The sequence below is a fragment of the Eptesicus fuscus genome, chromosome 6, assembly GCF_027574615.1.
Source record: "Eptesicus fuscus isolate TK198812 chromosome 6, DD_ASM_mEF_20220401, whole genome shotgun sequence".
NCBI lineage: Eukaryota > Metazoa > Chordata > Mammalia > Chiroptera > Vespertilionidae > Eptesicus > Eptesicus fuscus.
The window spans coordinates 43,866,256-43,891,861 of NC_072478.1; the positions used below are offsets into that span (position 1 = coordinate 43,866,256).

The 25,606-nt window shown below is 39.0% G+C and overlaps 1 protein-coding gene and 1 pseudogene across 6 annotated transcripts in view; one reads left to right on the forward strand and one right to left on the reverse strand.

The window, feature by feature from the left end:
- FNIP2 (folliculin interacting protein 2) overlaps positions 1-25,606 on the forward strand; it is a 136,174-nt gene that overhangs the window by 35,399 nt on the left and 75,169 nt on the right. For 2 of the 6 annotated variants that reach the window (XM_028152371.2, XM_028152383.2), the window contains exon 1: positions 7,060-7,235. The exons of the other annotated variants lie outside the window; for them this stretch is intronic. In XM_028152371.2, the coding sequence (XP_028008172.2) occupies positions 7,060-7,235 (176 nt within the window). Of the gene's footprint in view, positions 1-7,059; positions 7,236-25,606 lie in introns of those variants that run through there. 6 annotated transcript variants of the gene reach the window in all.
- LOC114233189 (pancreatic progenitor cell differentiation and proliferation factor-like) lies at positions 17,078-17,528 on the reverse strand (annotated as a pseudogene).

Below are 25,606 nucleotides of genomic sequence, written 5' to 3' on the forward strand. Positions count from 1 at the left end.
TAAATCTAGCTAGTTATTATCTACTTTGTATGCCTGAGTTTGCACCTATTGCCAAATTTCCTGAATGCCGAGCTTGTCAGATGAGTTCAGAGGGCATTAGGGCAAGTATGTTATTTTCTGATTACACACTGAACTGGCATTATGAGGCTTGGACACTACTTAGGTATTTGGAGATCTTCATGGTCTTGTTTCTGAAAACAGCTAAGTATTGACAGACTTGATCTTTTTTTTTTTTTTTAAATCCTCACCTGAGGCTATGCTTATTGATTTTAAAGAGAGGGAAAGGGGTGGGGGGAAAACATTGATGTGAAAGAGAACATTGATTGGTTGCCTTCTGTACACACCCCGACCAGGGATTGAACCCACAACCTAGGTATTTGCACAACCCACAGCCTTCTGGTGCATGGGATGTCGCTCCAACCAACTGAACCACACCGGCCAGGGCTGATAGACTTGATCTTAATCCTGGATCTTTCTCCAAAGCCCGTTTCCCTAAATCACACTGCTTTAAGAAAGCTTTCTCATCCCCTTACCTTTGTCCATTGCTCTTTGTCCGTGAGCACTTTTTAAACAAACTCTGTATTGAACTATAACATGTGGACAGAAAAGTGTACATATTTTGCTTGCTGCATATTCATAGCACCAGTGCCTAGATCATGAAATAGTAGTTTACCAGCATCCCATAACCTTTTTGTGTTGCCTTCTGGAGATTATGCTTTGAAAACCACTGGTAGAAAGGCTTATGATCAGCTGTTCATGGGTATATGGAAAATGCATTATGGAAGAAAGGAAATTACAGTAGTCCCCCCTTATTCATGGTTTTGCTTTCCATGGTTTCACTTAACCCATGGTCATTGGAAGTCTCAACATATTAAATGGAAAATTCCAGAAACAATAACTAAATAAGTTAAATTGTGCTCTGTTCTTAGTAGCATGACGAAATCTGGCACCATCCACTCCATCCCACCTCAGGTGTGAAGCATCATTTTGTCTGTGTCTCCAGGCTAGACACACTCCCCGACTATTAGTCACCTAGTAGCATCTCACTTATCAGATCTCCTGTTGTGGTATAGTACCTGTTTTCAAGTAACTATTATTTTACTTAATAATGGCCCCAAAGCACAAGAAAAGTGGTGCTGGCAATTCGGATATGCCAAAGAAAAGCTGTAAAGTGCTTTCTTTAAGTGAAAAGGGGGAAGTTCTCAACTTAATATGGGAAGAAAAATCTCATATGTTTAAGTGGTAAGATATGCATTAAGAATGAATCTTCTGTGAAATTGTGAAGAAGAAAGGAATTTGTGCTAGTTTTGCTGTCACACCTCACTCAAACTGTGCAAGTTACAGCTACAGTGGGTGATGAGTACTTAGTTAAGATGGAAAAGGCATTACATTTGTAGGTGAAGACATGACATCATCATGGCTCAGTGATCCTCCTCTGGCATATCATCAGAAGGTCAGTATCAGCCTATCACTGTGTCACAGTGTCAGCGTCATTCACCTCATGTTACCTAATCACATAGGTACTGTATCATCTCACATCATCACAAGAAGAAAGGTGAGCACAGCACAATAAGATACTGTGAGAGAGACCACATTCTCACAACTTTTATTAGAGTATATTTTTATAATTCTGTTTTATCCCCCATAGATAAGAGGTGACTACTGTACCCCAATAAGAGGAGGGTCATCTGTGGTGGATAAAGATCATGAACTGCCGAGGCCTCTCCTCCGTTTATTTCCCCTTTTTTCTCATTAAGGTAATGTGAATAGGCAGAGAAATATTCTTTATAGAAAGATTCATTAGATAGGAATAATTAGACTGGAATTTTGGGGGAACTATGTTAGGTCTTTTTTTTTTCTCTCTCTCTCGCTTCAAACCCGTTTCTTTCAGTTGTGGCTTTTGAGTTAGTTTTACATCACATACAGTGATTAGTGTTGTTTACCACCTGAAGAGTGTGAAGTCAAGCAATGCAGAATTGCATGAATACTTACCTTGAATTTTTTTTTACCGTATTTTCCGGCGTATAAGACGACTTTTTAACCCAGGAAAATCTTCTCAAAAGTCGGGGGTCATCTTATACGCTGGGTGTCATCTTATAGGGCGGATATATCCCAAACTCTATATTTTAACTGGAAAAGTTGGGGGTCGTCTTATACGCCCAGTCATCTTATACGGTACTTTAATTTTCCCTACTCTGAATCAGTAGGGGAATGGATTTTTTCTCAGATGCAAAGTATTTTGGATTGGAGGTGGGTCCCTGGAACACTGCATTGGAAGGATTTGGAAGGAGTCTGGGCACAACAGGAAACAGTGTTCTCATTGATTAGAGATTTTGGCCATGGGCAAAAGAGACTAGACTGGCATCTTGAGTCCCAGCTTTTTGCCTGGGCTGGTCTAAATTATACTTAGGCTATTTTATACACTTAACATTCTTCTCTAGGACCACTCAGTACCTGAGCTGTGAGATTGGAAGCAGTACAAATACAGCTTAAAAAGTTGAGCCATTAGTCCCCCTTTCTGACATAGATCACACGGATGCCAACTACTTCCACACTTCTCTGATCCTCCCTTCCAACATTGGGTAAAGTTCATCTGTGTTGTGAAAGTATCTGGTGGCAGCAGCAGTTTAGCCGACATGTTAAACTGCGGGGGGGAGTGTGCCAGTCCAGTCGCTGAGGCAGATACGTGTCTACTTGTGTAAGCCGCTCTGAGCTGTATGAAGGAAATAGAGAACTTTACCATCAGTGAGGTCATAGATAGGGCTGATGATCAGTTTTAATGTGTGTATTATTTAATATTTAAGAGCAGGGTATCCAGCATGCTAATGAGCAATAGCATGAGTACCTATGTAAGAGTATGATTCCATTTAGGGAAAGAGAAGATTGAGAAAAAGGGAGATTGGATTGAGGAAGAGAACAGAATTTCGGCACCAAAGGTCTAAACCAGGTGTCCTCAAACTACGGCCCGCGGGCCACATGCGGGTGTTTTTGCTGTTTTTTTTTTTTTTTACTTCAAAGTAAGATATGTGCAGTGTGCATAGGAATTTGTTCATAGTTTTTTTAAAACTATAGTCCGGCCCTCCAACGGTCTGAGGGACAGTGAACTGGCCCCCTGTTTAAAAAGTTTGAGGACCCCTGGTCTAAACATACATTTCTCTTAGGTACTCTATGAGCTGTTGTAATATCTCAGAAGAATGGTTGTGATGATATAATTATTACTTGTTTTTTCATTTATTGAAGAAAAGACTCCTACTTAAATATAAGGAAATTTGGAACCATATAGTGTATAATGGTTGTGGTTTTGATATGCATCACTACTTTATTACATCTTATCAGATTTTGAACTGAAATTATGGGTTATTAAGGGGAGGAACAGGGGAAATGGCATTTTCACTTTTTAAAAGTCTTAAAAGTCCTTTCTGTTAAGATAACATGAGTCACATCAATTGGAGTGAACATAAGTTGTTAAAATGTCTAAAGGAACTTCTGCTATAGTTGTGGGGGAGGGAAAAGTTTCCCCCCATTTTTATTTATACTTTCTCTGGTTGGTCTAATAATTAAATTGACATGAGACATAGTAATAGGAGAAAAGAACCAAACTTATTATGTATGTACATACAGCGGTTCTGTAGGAATATAGGACTGAAGGTAAATCAGGCAATTAAGGCTTATATGCAATCTTGAGCTAAGAAGAAAGAGAAGGTAGGTAATTCACAGGTAGATGAGACACAGCAAAACATTGGGTAAACAGCCCTAGCCAGGTGGCTCTGTTGGAGCGTTGTCCTGAACACCAACAGGTTGTGGGTTCTCATACTGGTCAGGGCACATACCCAGGTTGTGGGTTCGATCCCCTGTCAATCCGGGCAGGTGCAGGAGGCAACCGATCTCTCTCTCTCTCTCCCTCTCTCACCCCCCTCCCTCCCCTCCCTCACTCCCTCCTTCCCTTCTTTCCTCTCCCATCTCCCTCTCCCTCTCTCTAAAAATCAATAAAAGCATATCCTCAGGTGAGGATTGAGAAAACACACAAAGCATTGAGTAAACAAATTCTTGTCAGCCACCCAGAAACAGTAGACTTTGCTAGGTTGCTCCCTGTCTGCCACCCTTAATTCATAATATGTTAATGTGATGCTCTCTTCCTTTAAGCAGGGTTTCTATCTGAATCCTTTAAGCAGTCCTTTATTCTTAAAAATAGCCAGATAACCAGCTTAAAATAATTCCCAGAACTCTTTCCCCCCTCATAGTAAATGAGAGAAAGAGGAAGTATGTGTGTTTGAGCACAAACACCCTCCTGGCAGAATTTATGTACAAAGAAGCGCACTATTTGTTTGCAGTCGATTCAGGTCATAATTTTAATGTAAATATCCAGTGGCATTAAACCAATCAGAAAGTTGTTTATTGGGCACCTACCATGTGTAAGACCTGTAGGAGGCACAAAGAGAAATGTCAAGACCCAGTTTTGATACTCAAAGAATTTATGATCTAGTTAGGATCGTAAGACATCTACACTACTCTTTTGCAAAGCAGTTGTGTGTTGTGTTGAAAGTGTGGTTTAAAAAATTATAGAGGAATTCAAGAGAGAAGATGATCTTCCAGCCTAGGAAGGCTTCCTGGGGAAGATGGAATTGTGACCCAGGAAGTGGTTCTCCAGTGTATGGTTCCCAGGCCAGCAGCAACAGCTTCCTAGGAACTTAGAAATATAAATACTGAATCATAAACCCTGGGGAGAGGGCCAGCAATTCATGTTTATAAAGATGCTAAAGTTATAGCCTTACTCTACCAAGGAAATGGTAGCTAAAAGGTGTACTGAGTTTAGGGAAAAACAGTGACTGGCACATAGTAAGTGTTTAGGTAAAGATGGCTGGCTGAGTGAAGGAAACACTCAGAAGAGGTTTAGGATTTTCTGTGCCATTTGGTTTCTGTTTAAGGGAATTTTCCCCCAGTGCATTTGATCTTTATTTCATCCAAACATCCTTCGTAACCATGTTGTCATTTTCAGCTCATGTTATTCTGATCATTTAAAATGTTTGCATCATCTGGATAGGGGATAAAATTTGTATTTTTATAATAGTATTTGAAGCCTTTGTAAAATATAAAATATCAGAATTATTGAACAGCTTGTGGCTAACTACTAGGTAGATGTAGTATATGCAGAACACATATCTTAAAAGAGGGTTTCATGGCATTTCATCAAGTCCTAGATAAACATCTTTCAGAGGTTAAAGTTTTTAAATGAAAATTCAGTCTTATACATAAAAAGTGGGATGTCGTTCGCCCAGTCAATGGTAGACAGCGTGTGACCCAGTGTTTCCTCTACATATTTTATGAAATTCAGTTATTGGCATTTTTAAAGACCCCGCCCCATCAACATTGAACTATACTTTTATTTCTCCTGTGCTTTTAGACCAGGTACACCCTAGCTGAATTGAAAATGCTGACTTAGGGCTTCACTGGTGATGGTGAAAGGCTTTACTTTCAGCCTTTGCTCACTGAGCTGCCCTGACCTAAAGTGGAAAAGTTCTGATTCTCTGTTAAAAAGACAAAGTGATTTTAAAGACAGTTCAAGGTGGGGATGGGGGGGGGGGGGTGGCGGAGAAGAACCCATGATCACACTCTGGCCATACAGTTAAGCTTTAAGTTTAAAATGTGTTCTCCTTTCTGGAAAAATGGACCCCCGTTTTCTCCTAATGTAGTTTTATCTTGGCACTATCCATTTAGCATGTTCCACAGAGCAGTCTAGTCGCTATTGTAGGTGTGTGTAATCTTTGTTTCTCAGAGGAGGAGATATTTAAGATCTTTTTTGGGGTTTATTACAGGGGGACTTCAGGGTCACGTACATAATAATAAAGTCTTAAGGTAATAAAAGATGCATTTAAAACCTTCTGAAACTAAAGACTCAGCCAAGTGTTCATCAGATATTAGGAATCTGTTAATATTTTCTTCAGCCAAAATCAAGGATGAGGAAGAGGGAAAGAAATTGGGACAATCTTTTAGTTATTTAGTATCAAGATTTGACCTGTATTTTTAGGGGCCTATGCTTTACTTCTAAAATAAAATTTATTTTTTCCTTGAACTCACAGTAGTGTAGAAAAATCATATTAATTTTATAACATTATTCTCAATTTACAGATGAAGAATGTTAGTCTCAGAACTTAAATTTGAAATGCTTTTGTTCTTGGTTCTGGTAGTCAAGACTTTCTCAACATAAATATGCCCAGGAATCAGGAATTCAGTGCAAGAGTTTTGAGGGTTTATGGCTTCCCACTTATTACTATTTTTTTTACTAATATATAGTTACATAATATCTATATATTAGTTTACAGTATGTATTTGGTATTAAAGCAAGCATGTGTCCCTACTCTGCCAGCCCTAAGCCATCTTCTATACATTAAGCCCTACATTTGTCTGTTGTGGGTAACCACTTCTCTCACTTGCCATGGGCAGAGTTTTGCAAGGTTGCAGAGTAAGACCTGTCAGCTGATGCTTGCTCACATGAGAGCCATTAGGAGGGTGAGGTGGCCAATGTCAGAACAACCTTGCAGCTGAAGGCAAGCCACTGCATTTGCCCAGAGCCATATGAATAGGTCTTGTGACTGAATACTTTACTACTGCATAATCTCCAACAGAGGAGCACAGATGGAGTGGGTCAGTCCAGGCTGCTCAACCTGTTGAGGACTTTACTTTTGCTAACAGGAGCACAAGCTTAGGAACAAAAGTAGGAAGTGGGAATTGGACTTGTCTGTTTATAATAAGTTTGCTGAGAGCATGTTTTATAACGTGATGGATGCCTCTGACTTCCTAAATCATTGGCGGGCTTAATTTACGTAACAAATGAATGTTCCTTTTTTTTTTTTCCTTCTTAAAAAAAAAAACTTTCGAAAGAGGAATTTGTATGCTGCTGCCCAGTAGCTTGTCTCACCTACTGTATAGGGAGTGCAATGATCTTTTAGAGTAGCTGGTCACTTCGGAATATCCCTCAAACAACAAAGGCTCTTCAACATTTGTGTCCAAGTCCATGTTGATAGTCAGGATAAACCGGAAGGAGGTTAAAGGGCTCAGGAGATGTGTGGAGGCACGACGAAGACCACAAACCGGCCCCCTGGCCGGCAGGATTCAGCCAATTATGTGAGTGATGCTGTTTCTGATGCTGGGAGGACTTGCAAGACACTTTTTTGCACAAAGATTCGAAAACGTGCCAGGGTAGGAAGGGGCACTGATCACACGGAACTCGACAGCAGGTTTGAAATTTTAATTCTATTTCAAAATCTAAGCGAAATTTTAATTTAATTCACTGTGTACCAGGATGGTATTATAATGAACTATTTAAATAACGATGCTTATCTAAAAAGAGTAACATACTTTTTAGGTTGATTATTTCATTCATTTTAGAAGAATTCATTAATTTTATTAGAAGTTCTTAATTGAAGCATTCTTTGTAAAGAATTTTATTGCTCTATTAATGAAAAGGAAAAAGAATCCTTTGAGAATGACAGTCATTCCAAAATATAATGTAGATAGATAGTAAGGAAAGCCATAAATATATTTATTGGTTGGTTTAAAATGTTGTTTCAGGATATAGTTTCTGTCATATAAAAATCTTTGTCTTTCTTTAGTAGAAATTTAATAAAATGGTATAGAGTCCACTCCAGTATAAGAACCCAGTAGGTTGGAGAGTTAGGGAGAAGTGTGGAAATCATTTTATGGGTATTGGGTCACATGCTATCCACTCAATTAAAGAGATAAATATATAGAACAACCTTGGAAGGGGTAATGAATAATATGGTACATTAGGAAAATACATTTGAGTGCTAGATAAGAACTTCACTTTTATACTATCTATTTTTATCTGTTTCTTATCAAGAAAGGACAGCTGAGTGAAAGGAAGGAGTAATGGATTAGCATTCATTTTATCTGGATCTTGAACCCTGTTCTGATCTCACTTGATCCCCAGCCATGCTGCCCAAGATCCTTGTAATATTGGGCAAATCTCCCAGCTTTTGTGGGTCTCACTCTCACCTGCTAAGCTATGTAGTTGGTTCAGATGATTTAAAAAACTTTTTCTTCTTCAGAGATTAGGAGATGTAGCATCAGGACCTTTTGTATTCCCTATTTCTTTCACTCGTACAGTTCTAGATTTCCCAAATAGATATTTCAGGGAAGGAGGTAGTGTCCCCATAAGAATATGCAGGGCCACCCCAATTATTTAAAAAAAAACAAAAAACTTCAAGTTTTGGGTATGTACTTACATTTCTCACTTTCTGTGAACTTACTATTCTTTGGTAGATTTTAATAATTTTCATTAAACAACACTTGAAACTTAATAAAACATGTTCATGTGCACTATTTCCCTCCCCTTTTTTAAAACTTGTTAGATATCTACTGTCTTCTTTCACTTTTTTAACTTACATTTACTTCTCTGATGCTGAGTGTTGTTTTTTTTTAGAATTCTGTACAATGATGACTTATACTTGTCAATTAATTGGAATTCATCTCCAGACAGAACAGTTGTCTTGGTAGACCTCATCCACTTTCTGTTCCCTTTCCTACAATCTTGAAACCGTATTTGTTATTTGCAGTATTGTATTTGGTTTCCTGAATTTATTTAGGACTTGGGCCAGTCTCGAGGGTAGAGTGAATTATTGACAGGAGCTTGCCCTGCAAGGATCGGGCTCCAAAGTGCTCACGAGTTATCTATTTGTCCAAGTCAGGTGGCAGTCAGTTAGGTATGACTTCCAACTCCTTCTTTGCTCTTAGGTATCTTAAATCAATATTTTTGATTCATGGTGGGCATCCCACAAGTGGCAGACGGTCTTAATTTATATGCAGATCTTTTACTTCATCTGCGTTATTCTGTACTATAATATAGGGGTTAAGTGTACTAGTAGTTTGTTTCCACCACTGCCCCCTAATGATTTTCCAATTATTCAGAGTTGATGAGAAAGATTCCACAAATACATTGGAGTCATGTTGGATACCTAGTAGTTAGCCGCAGTGTAAAACTGATACGGATCAGTGCAGAAAGAGACATTTTAATCTTCCCAGTTATGGTTCATGTGGAATGAAACATTTCAGGAAAGAAGTTTGTCCTCTGTATCTTCACTTCCATCCTCATTTTTCTCTAGAATGACAGCTATGGGGGTTCAATTTATTTCACAAAATAACAATGAACAAAAACCTAAAGAGTTTGATGAGGCATCTTAAATGGTTTGTCAATAAAAAATTTCTTGCTAAAACTCAATTCAGATCTCATAACTCTGAAATCTGATGCTAGGTATATTGTGCAGTCTTCAAATAATTGCTTCCAGTCTTCTTTCTTAAAATGTCATCTCGCAAAGCTGCTAATAACTTGATTTTTAAAGCTTTCCCAACAAACTAGATACATATACAGGGCTGTTTATAAGAGAAATGTGGGAGTATTTGCCAAGCTTATCTGTGATCATTGTTTCTCCGATGGCAGGAGAAATCTGACATAACCTTGCCTTTGCAAGTATACCATACACACACTGTAGAGAGGAACTGAAACTAAGCACTTCAGAGTCAACTGTGCTTTAAGTTTCATATCTTGAAAAAGGATTCAGAAGAGATTCTTTGTACTGTTTTGGAATCACCAGGCTGGAAGGAGTAGAAGAATTAAGGAATGTAAATATCCAACTTCTCTACAATTTGGATGAACTAATTCTACTAAAAAAAAAAAAAAAGAAGAGGAGGGAAAGAAGTAGAGGGAGGGAGGGAGGGAGGGAGGGAGGGAGGAAGGAAGGAAGGAAGGAAGGAAGGAAGGAAGGAAGGAAGGAAGGAAGGAAGGGCGAGCTGTAGATAGAGCTGTAGTTGCTTACCAAGAAAATAAGTACGGAAACTAGGGTCTGTTTTCCCCTAGTGAACTACTTCACATAAATGAACTGAACATGATTTTACTACCAGTCTTTATTTATAGTAGTTAGGATTACTGACTAGGAAACACAAAAATAGTCACTGATTTAGAGATGTGTGAAGGCAACAGACCAAAGAATTCTGAAGATTTTAGTAAAAGCCTATTAAAGTCTGATGCAAGTTGTAGAGGTGGGGAGAGTGTTTTCTCATTGTGCTCTTCACTTAGAAACACTGTGTGAAAACCTTTCTGCTTTGATACTACTTAGAAAATGTAGCTGTTGGACAGGTTAAATGAAGTGAGCAGAGAGAAGCAGCAAACCCTGGTCAGCTGATGGTCTTGTGCTTCCTGACAAGCTTCACAGGAAGGTTGTAAATTACCGGGCGTGACTCTTTCAGATGCATTGCGTATTGCTGTCACAAGTTCTACCCTTCCTGCATGCCTTCCCTTTTCACTGATTTTAGGGGCCATGAGGAATTTTCTTTGGCCAGTTAAAAAAAGTTTATTTCTATCAGTTGATAGTTGGGATTCAGAGAAGTAATTTGAGAATGACTGAGTGAATGAATGAAGGAATGCAGTGGTAACTTAGTATTGCTGCAAAGTCATGTGTGATTTAGGTTTAAATAACATCTATCTTTTCCCTCTGAGGCAATCTCTCTTCTTAGGAATGAATTAGAGCAGTCTTACTACAGAGTTTTGAAGTGAGTATGAACTTGCTTCATAGGAACTGACAACTGACAAACTTTTATCCCGGTCTTATTTTAAGTATTGATGACATAACAGGGTAAAGTCCTTGTTATTAGTCACCATAACTAATTGTTTCCAGAATGACAGTGTTCCAGACAGAAGACAAGATTACTCCAGCCACGGGGTCTGCAGGTCAGCCATTGGGCCTGTTGGAGGCATTTTTTCCTCAAGTTTGAGCTCAGCTGGATGCTGAACTGGAATACTCATTGACCTAATCCACAGTTCCTGGTGCTCCTGTTATGGCTTCTGTTGTGAGTCAGACTGTGGCTTAGCCTTATCCTTTTATTGGTACAGTAACAAAAGCTGAATAACTCCTGAACAATGATGTAGCAAGCCCTGGTGGGAATTGGTGAGTGCAGTAATAACCTGTGACCCCATATAAGATTACAGTTAAACTGCCAGTCAAAAGGAATCTAGCCTGTGGGCTCTAGAAAAACCAGAGTTCCTGGCAACTCTCTTCCCTTTTTATGGGATCCAAGTTTATATGAAATGTTGGTTATCAGATACCCATCCATCCATTAATGTTTATATATTGAAGAGTTCAGTCCTCTTATTGATTTAGAAAAAGTAAAAAAAAAAAAACAAAAAAAACCTATTCTCAGGTCTTTACAGAACAGATATGAATTAAAATCCTGTCTTTTTTTTTTCCACTATGCCATTTCCTTTTACTTTTATGCCTTACCCTGTCCAAAGGCCAATAAACAAAGAAAGAACTTAGTAAAGCTATGATAGTTTTTCCACTTACTGATTTTTTTTAAATTCAACTCTCACAAATGAGACCCTAGACCAGTGATGGGCAACCTTTTGAGCTTGGTGTGTCAAACTTCGCCAAAAAACTGAGCATAACTCGGGTAGTGTGTCACTTTGAGGAAAAAACATTATTTCGCAAATGTTTCATCCGGCCGCGTGTCATCAGAAGTGGCTCCGCGTGTCAGTGCTGACACGCGTGTCATAGGTTTGCCATCACTGCCCTAGACTATAGTACCCGATATGGTAGGAACACCTTTGATCTAGGGGCCTTTTCTACCTTCATGATACGATCTGAGGACTCATCTTCGACTCACTGTGTCTTTGGAAACATTCCCTCATGGATCTGGGTTTCTTTTTTCTCTTTTAAAAAATATAAACAAAACAAAAGTGTTAGATTGGGTCAGTGATCCCCAAATATGTAAAGTGATTTCAGATCCATTGGACCAAATTCCTGGAGGTGGAGCCTGTGAAGTTTTGTTAATTAAAAACAAACAAACAAAAAACACACAAAAAACACACCACAAAGAGCTTCTAAGGTAATTCATATGATAAGTGGTGTCTGAGGTCCCTTATAACTCTATTATGATTGTCTGTCACTGACCAATGAGACCCAAAGATGTAAGGAAAATATGAAGACCTTGGGTAATCAAAGGAGTCAAAACTATCTCAGTGGTATTAAATTCATTCGAGTAAATTTGAAGAACTAATTGGCTTTGTTAAGCAATCCCTCAATCAGACAGCATCTCATTTAGCAGGTAGAGAGAAGTCCCAAAAGCTGTACAGTCTGAAAGGCTTTTATAGGCAGAACTGGGCTGGGCAAGAATGTTATTAGCAAAAGAAAAGAAAGGATTGTTTCAGGCAGGGTTACCTTCCTTTGGGTGGAGGTAGTCTTGTCTGACCGATTGATTCAGCTTCCTTCAGGAGGAGGGTGGAGAGGGCCCATGTGACAAGTCATTGGTACTGACTAGGAAATTTCAGATTGACCAATTAAGATTATATTCCTGGAGAAGGTTGAACTGCATTTAGGTCAGGTATTAGGTCTAGGTTTGGTGTCATGGGCTTTAGCACAAATGACCCCATGTTGGGCTTGTGGTTTTTCTCTTTTAACAGTGGTAATCTTTTTCCATGTGAGGGAACAAACCATGTGGTTATTTAAGAGAGTGTATTTTCAACAGAGGGAATAGCATACAGAGATCCTAAGGCAGGAACATGCTTGGTATGCACCTGTTCCTTCTACCCTTCTAAATTCTAGCTGGTCAAATAATTCAAATGACACATAAGAGATTTACAGGAGAAAATAAAATTTTAATAACGTGCATATGGGAAATTCACATAAGCATGAAAAGTCTAGATATTTAGGGAAACTGAAGTGTGTATGTTATTCAGAATTTAAGGAGGAGGAAGTAAGGCAGTTCACAGAGAGATGAAAAGAGTTCATGTTCAGTAAGCAAATGTATATTGATTATCTTGAAACAGTGGGACACAGAGAGGACTTTGGTCAAATGGGCTTTGCTAGGTTCCTCCCTGTCTATCACACCTAGTTCATACTAAAACATAGTTGTCTGTGATGATAACTCCCTTTCTGGAGAAAGTTCTTCCTTTGTCAAAATTCTTTTAGGCAGTTAGGGGGAAAGGTCAAAGATTTTTCCCGAGTTTTTTTTTTTTTCCTTAAAAATAACCAGCTTAAAATAATCAAATCCCAAAGAGGCATATTTTGAGGTGACAAACTCTGTTTCTCATATACTCTAAAGAGAAAAATGTTGCCTAAGGACAAAGATGATTTGGATTCAAAGAGTAAATGGTTCCTTGTGGGAACATCAGTGAGGCTGAGGTGTGCTGGTAGACGGGGTTATCACACTGTGATATGGGAGGCAGGTAGAGGCGGCCTGCCCCCCAACATCTCTCCCATTGGCCCTCGCTTGATAACAAAAATTCCTGCTATTAGAACCTCATTTCTTTGTATTTAAGCCTTACTCTCTCGCGGCAGTAACTGATACCTTAGTAGGAACTAAAAGAAAATTTGTTCCTCTATCAGGGAGAACAAGATCACATGAGAGGATTGGGTGTGTTCTGTAGAGTACTGTGTGAGGACTGACCTTATCCTTTCCAGCTGGGTGGGCAGGACTGAGGGAGACCATCTGTAATTGTGCTGAGCAGGGCCAAGACTTTGATGGCTGTACCCAAAGCTCAAATAATGTGCCCATGGTGTTCATCCTCACAGGGAAGTCTCTGGCAGACTGTAACAGGCCAAAATGATCTTCAGAGAATGCTCCTATCACAGACCTTAAAACTAGTGCTTATTACTAAAAGTTTTTGTATTTTAATTGACAGTTGATGTTTTTTTCCTTTTAAAAGACTATTTTGTAGAGCCGTTTTAGGTTACAGCAGAATTGAGCAGAAAATATAGAGTTCCTGTCTACTTCCTATCCTACATACTCACAGCCTTCCCTGCTGTCAACATCTCACACCAGAGTGGTGCATTTGTTACAACAGATGGACCTACATTGACACATCATAATCACCCAAAACCATATTTTCATTAGGGTTCATTCTTGATGATGTACATTCTATGGGTTTTGACAAATGCATGAAATGTATTAATTAATATAGTATTGTACAGAGTGGTTTCACTGCCCTAAAACTCCTCTGTGCTCTGCCTGTTCATCTCTCCCTAGTCCCAGGCAACCACTGATGTTTTTACTGTCTCCATAGTTTTGCTTTTTATAGATGTCTTTCGGTTGGAATCATAGTATGCAGACTTTCCTGCTTGGCTTCTTTAACTTAGTAATTGTATTAAAGATTTCTACATGTCTTTTCATGGATTTCTTTTTGGCACCAAGTAATATTCCATTGTCTTGATATAGCACCATTTATTTATCCATTTACCTACTGAAGGACATCTTGGTTGCTTCCAAGTGTTGGCAATTATGCTGTAAACATCCTGTGCAGGTCTTTGTGTGGACATAACTTTTACCCTTTTAGGTACATATCAAGGAGTGTGGTTGCTGGATCTTAAGGTAAAAGTTTGTTTAGTTTTGTTGTAAGAAACTGCCAAACTTCAAAAGTGGCTGTACCATTTAATTTCCCCCCACCAATGAATAACTGTTTCTGTTAGTTCACATCCTTGTCAGTATTTGGTTTTGTTATTGTTCTGGATTTTGGCCATTCTAATCGGTCTGTAGTGGTATCTTACTGTTTTTATTTGCTTTTCTCTAATGACATATGATGTGGAGCATCATTTGCCATCTATATATATTTTCTGAGGTGTCTGTTTAGTTTTTCCCCCACTTTCTAATTGGGTTGTTCTTTTTCTTATTGTTGAGCTTTATGAGTTCTTTGTATATTTGGATACCAGGCCTTTATTCAAATATGTCTTTTGCAAATATTTTCACCCAGTCTGTGGCTTTCTTCTCATTCTCTCTCTCTCTCTCCGATGATATTTTTCCCTATTGATTTTCAGAGAGAGTGGAAAGGAGGGGAGAGGGGGAGAGAGAGAAAGGAGAAGAGAGAGAGGGAAACATCAATGTGAAAGAGACACATCACATATCAATTGTTTACCTCCAGCACACACTCCAACCAGGGGCTGGGGATCGAACCTGCAACCCAGGTATGTACCCATGACCAGGAATCAAACCCGAGACCCTTCTGTGTGCAGGCCTTCGCTTTAACCAACGAGCCACTGTGGCCAGGGAATGTCTTCTCATTCTCTTGGTACCATCTTTCACAGACCAGAAGTTTTTAATTTTAGTGAAGTTCAGCTTGTCAATTCTTTTTTTCATTTCATGGCTTGTGCTTTTGGTGTTGTTATCATTTTGCCCAAGATCATCCAGATTTTTCCCCATGTTATATTCTAGAAGTTTTATAGTTTTTCATTTTACATTTAGGTATATGAGCCATTTTAAGTTAAGTTTTTGTGAAGCCTGTATCTAGATTCAATTTTTTACATGTGAATGTCCAATTGTTGTATCACCTTTGTTGAAAGACAATGGTTGCTATATGTATGTAAATCTGCTCCTGGGCTTTCTGTTGCTCTGTCTTCTCTGTCATCAGTACCACGCTGTCTTAATTACTCTAACTTTATAGTAAGTCTTGAAGTTGGGTAGTTTCAGTCTCCTGACTTTGCCCTTCTCCTTCAGTATGTTGGCTATTCTGAGTCTTGTGCTTCTCCATAAAAACTTTAATCCATTTTGTTGATGTTTACAAAATGACTTGCTGTGATTTTTTTATTGGGATTGCATTGAATTTACAGATCGAGTTGGGAAGAACTGACATTTGAGTCTTCCTACCCATGAACATGGAATATCTCTGCAATTATTTAATTCTTTGATTTATCAGAGGTTTTCCTCATATACTAGTAGATCTTGTACATATTTTGTTACATTTATACTTAAATAATTTTGGGCTGCTATTAGAAATGGTATTGTGTTTTTTATTTTAAATTCCAATTGTTAATTGCTGGCATATATTTTAAAATATTTTCACATGTGGATTTTTTGGAGCATGGCTGCATTCATGTCACGCTGGCTTCTTTTCCCTTTTGTTTTTATTTTTTATTTTATTTTTTAAAAGCTGTTCCTAATAGTTTATTTTTATTTTATTATTTTTTAAATCTTTATTGTTTAGATTATTACAATTGTTCCTCTTTTTTTCCCCCCATAGCTCCCCTCCTTTCGGTTCCCACTCCACCCCATGCCTTTACCCCCCCTCCCCCCGCACTGTTCTCGTCCATAGGTGTATGATTTTTGTCTAGTCTCTTCCCGCACCCCCCACACCCCTTTCCCCCCGAGGATCGTCAGTCCACTCCCTTTCTATGCCCCTGATTCTATTATATTCACCAGATTATTCTGTTCATCAGATTTTTTATTCACTTGATTTTTAGATTCACTTGTTGATAGATATGTATTTGTTGTTCATAATTTTTAAAAAAATATATTTTTATTGATTTCAGAGAGGAAAAGGGAGAGAGAGTTAGAAACATCAATGATGAGAGAGAATCATCGATCCGCTGCCTCCTGCAAGTCCCCCACTGGGGATCAAGCCCACAACCCAGGCATGTGCCCTTGACCAGAATCGAACCTGTGACCTTTTAGTTCGCAGGCCGACGCTCTGTCCACTGAGCCAAACCGGCCAGGACTGTTGTTCATAATTTTTATCTTTACCTTTTTCTTCTTCCTCTTCTTAAAGAATACCTTTCAGCATTTCATATAATACTGGTTTGGTGGTGATGAACTCCTTTAGCTTTTTCTTATCTGTGAAGCTCTTTATCTGACCTTCAATTCTGAATGATAGCTTTGCTGGGTAGAGTAATCTTGGTTGTAGGTTCTTGCTGTTCATCACTTTGAATATTTGTTGCCACTCCCTTCTGGCCTGCATAGTTTCTGTTGAGAAATCAGCTGACAATCGTATGGGTACTCCCTTGTAGGTAACAAACTTTTGTTTTTTGTTTTTGTTTTTCTTTTGCTGGCTGCCTCTCATTTATTTTCCACTTGGTGCAAGGCACATGGTTATGGGGTGTTAGGCAGGCTTGCATGTGGCTTGGGTAGTAAAGAGTGGGGCTCTCTCAACTTCCTTTTTGGTGTTTTGTTGTTTTGCTATAAAATAACCCAACTGCGTCTGCTTGTTGCAGCCGGCCTAGTCTACAAGAGGTGGGGTGAGGAGAGGGAAGGGGATGGGGAGGGAGGGGAGCTCAAAGAGCCTAGCGCCTCTGAAAGTCTGGTGACGGCCACTCAGGATGGGGGCCCAGTGTTGGCTTTGCCAGGCTGGCCGCCAGGCTGCTTCCTTGTGGCTTCCTGAGCCAGGTCACAGGTGATCACGCTGCTGGTGGCCTGGGGATATTCCAAGTGCTCTGGGGCCTCCAACACTGTGGCCATGAATGGGAGAGTGGACTTCCCAAAAAAGAAGCTTGCCCACCAGTGACCTGGGTCGGCTTTGGGGAGACCCGGTGGTGGGGGATGGCTTCCCCAGGGCACTGGGCACTTCCACAGGAGCTGTTCCTGGAAGTGGACCCCAGGCGGTGCGGGTAGTGGTCGTGGGTGGCCACAAGTGAGCGTTGGAGGGGATGGCTGCCATGCTCTTGCTTGTGGACTGGTGGAAACCTCGGCGGCAACCCCTCGCAGACCTCGGCGCGATCACGGTGGCGGGAATGGGGGCAGTAGGCCAGGGAGCCCATTTGCAGAGGAGACGGCGGGAGGCCACATCACAACTGAGATGCGCCGGTAACAAACTGTTTTTCTCTTGCTGCTTTTAATATTCTCTCTTTGTCTTTTGCCCTTGGCATTTTAATTATGATGTGTCTTGGTGTGGTCCTCTTTGGATTCCTTTTGTTTGGGGTTTTCTGCGCTTCCTAGACTTGTCAGTCTATTTCTCTCACCAGGTGGGGGAAGTTTTCTGTCATTTCTTCAAATAGGTTTTCAGTATCTTGCTCTCTCTCTTCTCCTGGCACCCCAAAAATTCGGATGTTGGTACACTTGAAGTTGTCCCAGAAGCTCCTTACATTATCTTCATATTTTTGGATTCTTTTTGCTTTTTGCTTTTCCGGTTGGATGTTTTTTGCTTCTTTGTATTTCAAATCTTTGACTTGATTCTTGGGATCCTCTAGTCTGCTGTTGGATCTCTGTATATTATTTTTAATTTCAGTCAGTGTATGCTTAGTTTCTAGTTGGTCCTTTTTCATATCCTCGAGGGTCTCACTAAATATATTGGCCTTTTCTAGAAAATTCTTGAAAAACCTTATAACCGTGGTTTTGAACTCTAGTAGTTTGCTTTCCTCCATTTCTTTCATTTGTGACCTGTTTCTTTGTCTCCGCATTTTGGCTGCTTCCCTGAGTTGATAGAGTGGCTTTGTGTGCTGGGTGTCCTATAGGGCCCAGTGGCTCAGCCTCCCCAGTTACCTGAGGTGGACACTCTTGGTGCACCCCTTTGTGGACACTCTTGGTGCACTCCTTGATCTCCAAGGTGGTACTAATTTAGCTTCTGCCTGAGGCCACCCAGCAGGAGCTACGAAGAGATCTGCAGATTCCTCTTCTTTGTTTGGGTTTTGGAGGTGCCCAGATGAGGCCCAGCTGTGAAGCAAGTGCAAGCTGCTGTGGGGCCTTGGGCCTTCTTTTGGATGTTCTGGGTCTCTCTGACTCAGCTGCAGTTTGTTAGGTAAGTTTAGATTTCAAAGGACCAGGCCATTCATATGCAAAAGCCTCTGTGCACAGCTTGGATGGGGAGGAGTCTCAGGGCGGAGCAAACAGCAATGGCTTCCCGTCAGCCCTCCCTTTTCTTTTTAAATACCTCTATCTTTTATATATATATATATTATAAATATATTTATATATATATAATATATTTATTGTTTTTTACAGAGAGGAAGGGAGAGGGATAGAGAGCTAGAAACATTGATGAGAGAGAAACATCGATGAGCCGCCTCCTGCTCACCCCCCACAGGGGATGTGCCCGCAACCAAGGTACATGCCCTTGACCAGAATCGAACCTGGGACCCTTCAGTTCGCAGGCCGACGCTCTATCCACTGAGCCAAACTGGTTTCAGCCCTCCATCTTTTTCTTAAGTATGTTTTCTGACTATCAAAATGATACAATTTTATTACAAAACATTAGAAAATGCAAGCAAATATAAAATATGAAAACCCAAAATACCCATAATGCTATCACATAAATTTTGCTACTATAACATTTTTGTTTATTTCCTTGCAGTTCTTTCTTGATATAGATATAAACTACATTGTATTAACTGAATCATATTGTATATCAAGGTACATAATCTGCTTTTTTTACTCTGTGATACCATGACATTTCCCCCATGTTATTAAAATGTTTTTGAGAACAATTTGTAATGACTTGTAGTATCTTCTTAAATGGCTTCAAAAAGCAGTGAGTGTGTTCTGCTAATGGGTATTCAGATTTCCAGTTATAGTGCAGACAATGGCCCTATTTTTGTTCAAATTTCTGACAGATTCTTGGGAGGGAATTTTCCTTGTAGGAAATTTGAAGGAGACCCTTTTTTTCCTTCCTCAACGGAAATTGAAAATTCAGAGAGAGAAATTGGTCAGGTAGATGGAAATCAAAACATCTACATTTGGAAAACTGCTAGCATATTGAACAACAAGGGTCTGCCTAGTAATGAACCTCAAAATTAGACTAGTTTGCCCACCCCATCCTGAGCAGCCTAGCACACTCACAGGCCTTGCCACAAAGGGGCTTGCTGCTCTAAAACTTGATGTTGAGGAGTTGCTGATCACATCAGCATGTGCATGCTCTGCATTCGGATAGATGCCCACAAATACAGGGAAATTTACCATTCAGAATTTCTTCTTCCCCTGGGAAGGAGCACGTGAGGTGAAGAGCAGTCAGGAATGTTAGTCTTCAGGATTGTGCCTCTACTGGTAGGAAACCTGAAGCAAAAGTAAGGAGACCCCCAACTCTTTCATAGGTTAAATCACCACCTAAAGGGTATGTATATGAGTGGATTTTTTTTTGACATTTTAAAAAGTATTTTATCTATATGTCTTCAGAGATAATGCATTCACTTGGTTCAACAATAAAAATTATGTATTTGAAATATATTGCTCCCTCCTCTTTATTCTTTCCCATCCCCTTAAAGTAATCAATTTTATTTCTTAAAATTATTTTTATATTAATTTTGTGTAGACATATATATTCTTTCTTCTTACACTACAGGTAGCATGTTCTATACAAGAATCTGATCTTTGCTGTTTGGACTTGGGAGTATAATCTGGAGATCTATGGGTCCTGCTTTCATTCTAACACTCTCTCTCCAACAGCTACTTGGAATTCTGTTGTGTGACTGTAGTATAAGTGATTTAATTTGTCCCTACTAATATCCTCTCCAGTTTTTTCCAGTATTCTGCTCTTATCAGACATGCTGCAATCACATGGTTTTCAAAATCTGTTTAGTTCCAGAAGTGGGATTAGTGGGTCCACTGCTATAAATAAAATTCTGATGCCTATGACAACTTATCCTCCATATATGTAGTCATACCATGTCTGCCTCTGCCTCTGTTTCTCTCATCTGGGATATCTGACTTTTGATTGTTTGCCAATCTAATAGGTGCATGATTTTAAGTTGTTTTTCTAATTTCTAAGAACGGAGTCTAGCATTTTTTCTTGTGTTTAGAGACTTTTTTTTTTTTTCTCCCTGTGAACTATCTGTATCCATTGCCTAGTTTTCCTTTGGTTTGCAAGTCTTTTTCTATATTGATTTTTGGTTGTTCTTTATATATTAGGGAGATTAATCTTTTGTCTGTAATACGAGCTGCTAATTTTTTGTGAATTTTTAAAAAATCCCTTGATAACTTTTTTTTTTTACACATTGAGGTCATGCTATAGTATACATAATTTGGTGTTCTGCTTTTCAGTCTTAACATTATACACCAGAATTTTTATTTTTCAAATGTGGCATGTTTTTACCCCGCAGAAGAAAATTCAGAGGGAGGTCCTGGAATGTAGTGGCTGTTTCCCTGACTTATTTGCCACTGATGCTAAGATGATAGTGTCGCAGAGTTGGAAGTGCACAGACTTTGGAGTCAGGAGACATTGGTTTGAGTCCTGACTTTGCCACTTAATGGTTATAACCTTGTTAAAGTCTCCTAACTTCTGTGTAAAACATATTATATAATGCCGGCTCTCACAGGACATTTGTGAAGGTCAGCTCAGGTGAATTCTGTAAAAATGTTTGGCAGACTCTAAAATGTTAGGCAATTATTTATGTGTGTGCTATGCAGCTCTGATCACTGTCTTCCCCTTCCTGCATCCAAACATCAGACCTCCTGGAACTATAGTCTCCAGGCTCTATGCGATTATGCCTTAACAAGGCAGTTATTTAATATGATGGAAATAAATTTGATAAAGTAATAATAAACTCAAAGACATAAATAAGTTTACTAAATGAGAAGAGGGATTATTTTTTTAGAGACTTTGTCCTGTTCCTGGGAGAGGCAGGGAGTGAAGAAGGACAGGAAAATGTGGTATATGCATGCTGAGAAGAAAGCTCAATAAAGGTCATTGTCTAAAGCCAAACTACATATTTGAAACTCAATCTGAATTCCTTGAATTCATTAAGGTGGTTTCCCTGTAGGAGTTCACCCACTGCCTCATGCTTCAGCTACCAGGAAGCCTCTTTAAGCAAACAGTAATTAAGGTTGTTTGTCTTAAGACAATAATAGAATCTTTGATGGGTTTTTAAAAAAAAAAAAGAGTAGGGTGTTCCTGTTGTATTCCTGTTTCATTATTTATTTTTAATTTTTAATTTAAATTTTATTATATATTTTTAAATATTTTAATTTTAATGAGAGGACAGTCATATGGTTAAATATTCAAAAGACAACATCATAGCAAGTATTTACAGCACACTGACTTATGTGTGTCTGGCTCTTTGTTAGTCACTTTGTTTTTAATCCTCAAAAGGACACTTAGGAGTTAGGTGCTACTACCCAAGTGTTGCAGAGGAGTATACCAAGGAACAGAGTTTAGGTAAGTCTCGAAAGTCACATAGCTGGGAAGAGGCAGAGCAAGGACTTGAACCCAGGCTGCCTGGCTCGAGTCTACACTCTCTCTCACTGTGCTGTTCTGACAGAGATTTAGTAAATAGTGTAGGGAAAGCCTTTCCCTGTGCCTGTACAATGAGGTCTGCTTACTTCTCTTCCTCAGCAGCCCAGCTCTATGCCAGACACAGCCAGTCTTACCAATTCATCACATAACTTTCTAGAGATACTCTATGCATACATGATAAAAATTCAGAGTTTTTCTCCTTTTTTCCTTTTTAAAAATATATATAGTAGCATTGTAACACAATGGTTTGTATTTTTTTTCCAGTTAAATTATGTTTTAGAACTTATTTTATAATTGCTTAAGGAGCCTCCTCATTTGTTGTTATATCAGTATAGTACTCTATTGTGTGGATGTACATTATTTAACTATCCCACGGTTGTTTCCAGTCCTTTGCTATTCCAGACAGTACTGTAGGGAGTATCTTTTTGTACATAATTGTTTTGAATCTGTGCAAGGTGATCTGTAGCATTAATTCCTAGAAGTAGAATGGCTGAATCAAAGTGTGTGTGTGTGTGTGTGTGTGTGTGTGTGTGTGTGTGTGTGTTTATGTGTGTCTCCCTCTCTCTCCCCCTCTCCCCCTCCCCCACCCCCTTTCTTCTTATTTTGGCCTCACCTCTGCCCCACCACTTCCCCATGTGCTCGTCTGTACCCATCTCTTTTAGAGATACTTTACAACCAAAGATAAGCACAGTTTCTATTTATTTTGGCTTTTTCATGTTGCAAACAGAAGACCTCACAGAAAGAATCATGCTTTTGACCTCTGGAAACCTCTGAGAAAACAGGATTTTTATCTTATTTGTATACAGTTTAAATGGATCTAGAATGAATATATATAATATGGCAATACATATACTGTATATGGCAATGTCATAAATGTTTAGTTTGAAATTCATTCATCTACCTGTTATTAGTACACACTCTTCTGGGGGGAGGATGGAAAAACCTTACATTCAAAAAAAGATGAAATCATGTTGATGCAAGTTGGTTTTCAGTAGAGCCAGTATACAATTTAGTAACCCTTGGAATTTGTTAATCCACGTTAACTATTTGTGTTATACTGACAACAGTGTGAAAGAATTAGCTCAGTGAATATTGAATAATCCATACATGAAGATGAACAGCAAAGCTCTTTTTCCAGGGGGGTAGGGTGGGGTTAGTACAGATAGTTTCTAGTTTATTGCTATCAGAAAAGAATGAGTAGTGCTCTATTAAAAAAATAATGGAATCACTTTTGGAAAATATGGGCCATATTTAAAGATTCTGAGTTATTAAAGGGTTTGAGAAAGGGAAGAAACTATTAGTAACAAAATATAGGGGGTGGGGGCAGGCTAGAAGGGGTCATTGGTGGGGGGGAGGGGGACATATGTAATACTTTCAACAATAACAATTAAAAAGCAAACCTAGGAAAGCTAGCCAGAGGCAGAGTCGTGGTTGGTACAATGACCTGCCCACTCAGTGTCCCTCTTATTTCAAAAGAACTTACACTCTTCCTCTTCAAATTTTGTTAGCGTCTTCTGAAAATTCTCAACTGGAGATGTGTTTATATTAAGAAGCATGTGTATCAAGGAATAAAGTACACCTAGAAGAGTTAGAGCATGCCATGCAGTAATGTTGATTAATTTATTAAGATTGCTTTTCTCTCAGGACCTGGATTATCTATTCTGAATTATACTGTGTACACTTAAAAGATAATTTGGGACTATAATGTGTTAGAGCTGGAAGGATGAGACCTTGAAGAATCATTTTAGTCTCAACCCATTGTTTTATAGAACATTGGACTGAGAGGTGAAAGAGTGTTACTAGCATTAGAATACCAATCCTGCCTAGAACCTGGGCATTCTGACACTGAGTGCGGGGCTCTGCTGTTTCGTTGATACCCAGGTGGCCCCAGGGCAGTGGGGTATGGGTGGTGGTGCTGTGAATGCCACAGACAAAGTTGACCTATTGCAGAGTTTTACCTGACATGATCCTGAACTCAGGAAAGAAGGGAGGAATTCTGTTATCTCCTCTTCTGTCTTTCAGAGTTCAGAGTTCCCTCAGGCTCTATTGTGACTCGTAATATTTTGTCATTGCTCTGTGAACACATTATATAAAGTACATGTGGTTTTAGCATGTGATACAATCATATATAGAATTGTTTCAGTGTGGGGAGAAATAGGCTCTCAGGTACAGGCTACTTATGCATAAACTTTGATGGTCATCTTTGTTAAGGATCAGTTATATTAGGGAAAATCTGGGGAACCTGAATGTTACTTTAATTTTGACCTTCCTTAGACATAGTATGTATTATATCAATGATCTCTTATCCTACAATTCCAAAATCCTGAAATCTCTCAAAATATTTTTGGAACTGACCTGAACTGATGTAAGGCTATTATAATCTCTATCTAAACCACTTGGCATACATATTCATAACTTGGGCTGGTGAAATATTAATTTGTTTGATTTGGGGCCTTGACTACACCTCAGACCCTGTAAGAAGCATTACATAATACTGTATTGGTATAAGCTTCTTTCTATCTATAGAATTCTGAAATATCTGGCCCCAAGGATCTCAGTTAAAGGATTGTGCATCTGAACTTCCCTTTGAATTATGCTCTGCAATTTTAAAAGTAATTTCATACTTATTCTCTGTTTTTCCTGACACCCTTGTGAGGTATATAAGACAGATACATTTGGGTAATGCTGAGCCGTGGAGTAAGTTGAAAGTGCAGAGCTAGAGTTAGAAGCTGTGTTTACCTGGGTGAATATTAATCAATACTCCTAATCCTCTCTGACTTGCACTCATCCCCCACTGTGTGGACAACCTTTTTATCATTTAAATTCCCCAGAAGCCACAAAGACATTTAGCACCATACCTGTAACAGTATAGTTTACTTATTTATTTATGGGTTTGCCTTCCCATATCAGATTGTAAGCATTTTGAGGTAGGAACTGGATCTAGTCCCGGTATCTGTCCTGGTCTCTGGGTCAAGCAGGTGTTAAAAGTATGTGGAAGGAATGAATGCAGGAGTGTGCTTTCGGACTCGAGTTACAATGAGTGCTCTTTCCATGCCATGCTGCCAATCATAGGGATTTATTATTTCATCCCACACATTTCTTTTACAAAAGGAATAAAGGGAATATATCCCCTACTTCCCTGAAGATAGAAGAAATTGCAACCAACATCCAAAATAAATTTCTTTTGATAAAATAATAGGGATAGAAGTTATATCTTTAAGCCAGCATTATTTTCTGATGAGACTTGGAACCTTCAAGGGCCTTTTTACTATACTCTTGAACATAGGACAGCAATTCAGTGTTTTTTTATGTAGTTCCTCTGAAACTAAACTAGGCAATTTGTGCAGCTAAGGCTATATCAGTACAAAACAGAGGAAGAGAGGAAAGTTAAGTAATTTGCAAATTACTTATCTTGTTAGCCATCTTCTGAGAATACTAACCTAGCCCAAAAAATTTTGAAATTAGTTACTGTCATCTATTTACATAATTTTATTCTTAAAATAAATAGGTTGGGAAATAATGTACATTGGGCTGAACTGGTGAACTTCGATTGCCATCTCAAGCACATTTTCCCTTTTCCTCCACCCCTAGTCTTCCATTATTTTCTGCTAATAGTCATTAGGGTCTCCTTGCTGTTCCCGAGCAAAGCTTTTGAGAGGGTTTCCATTTGTTTTT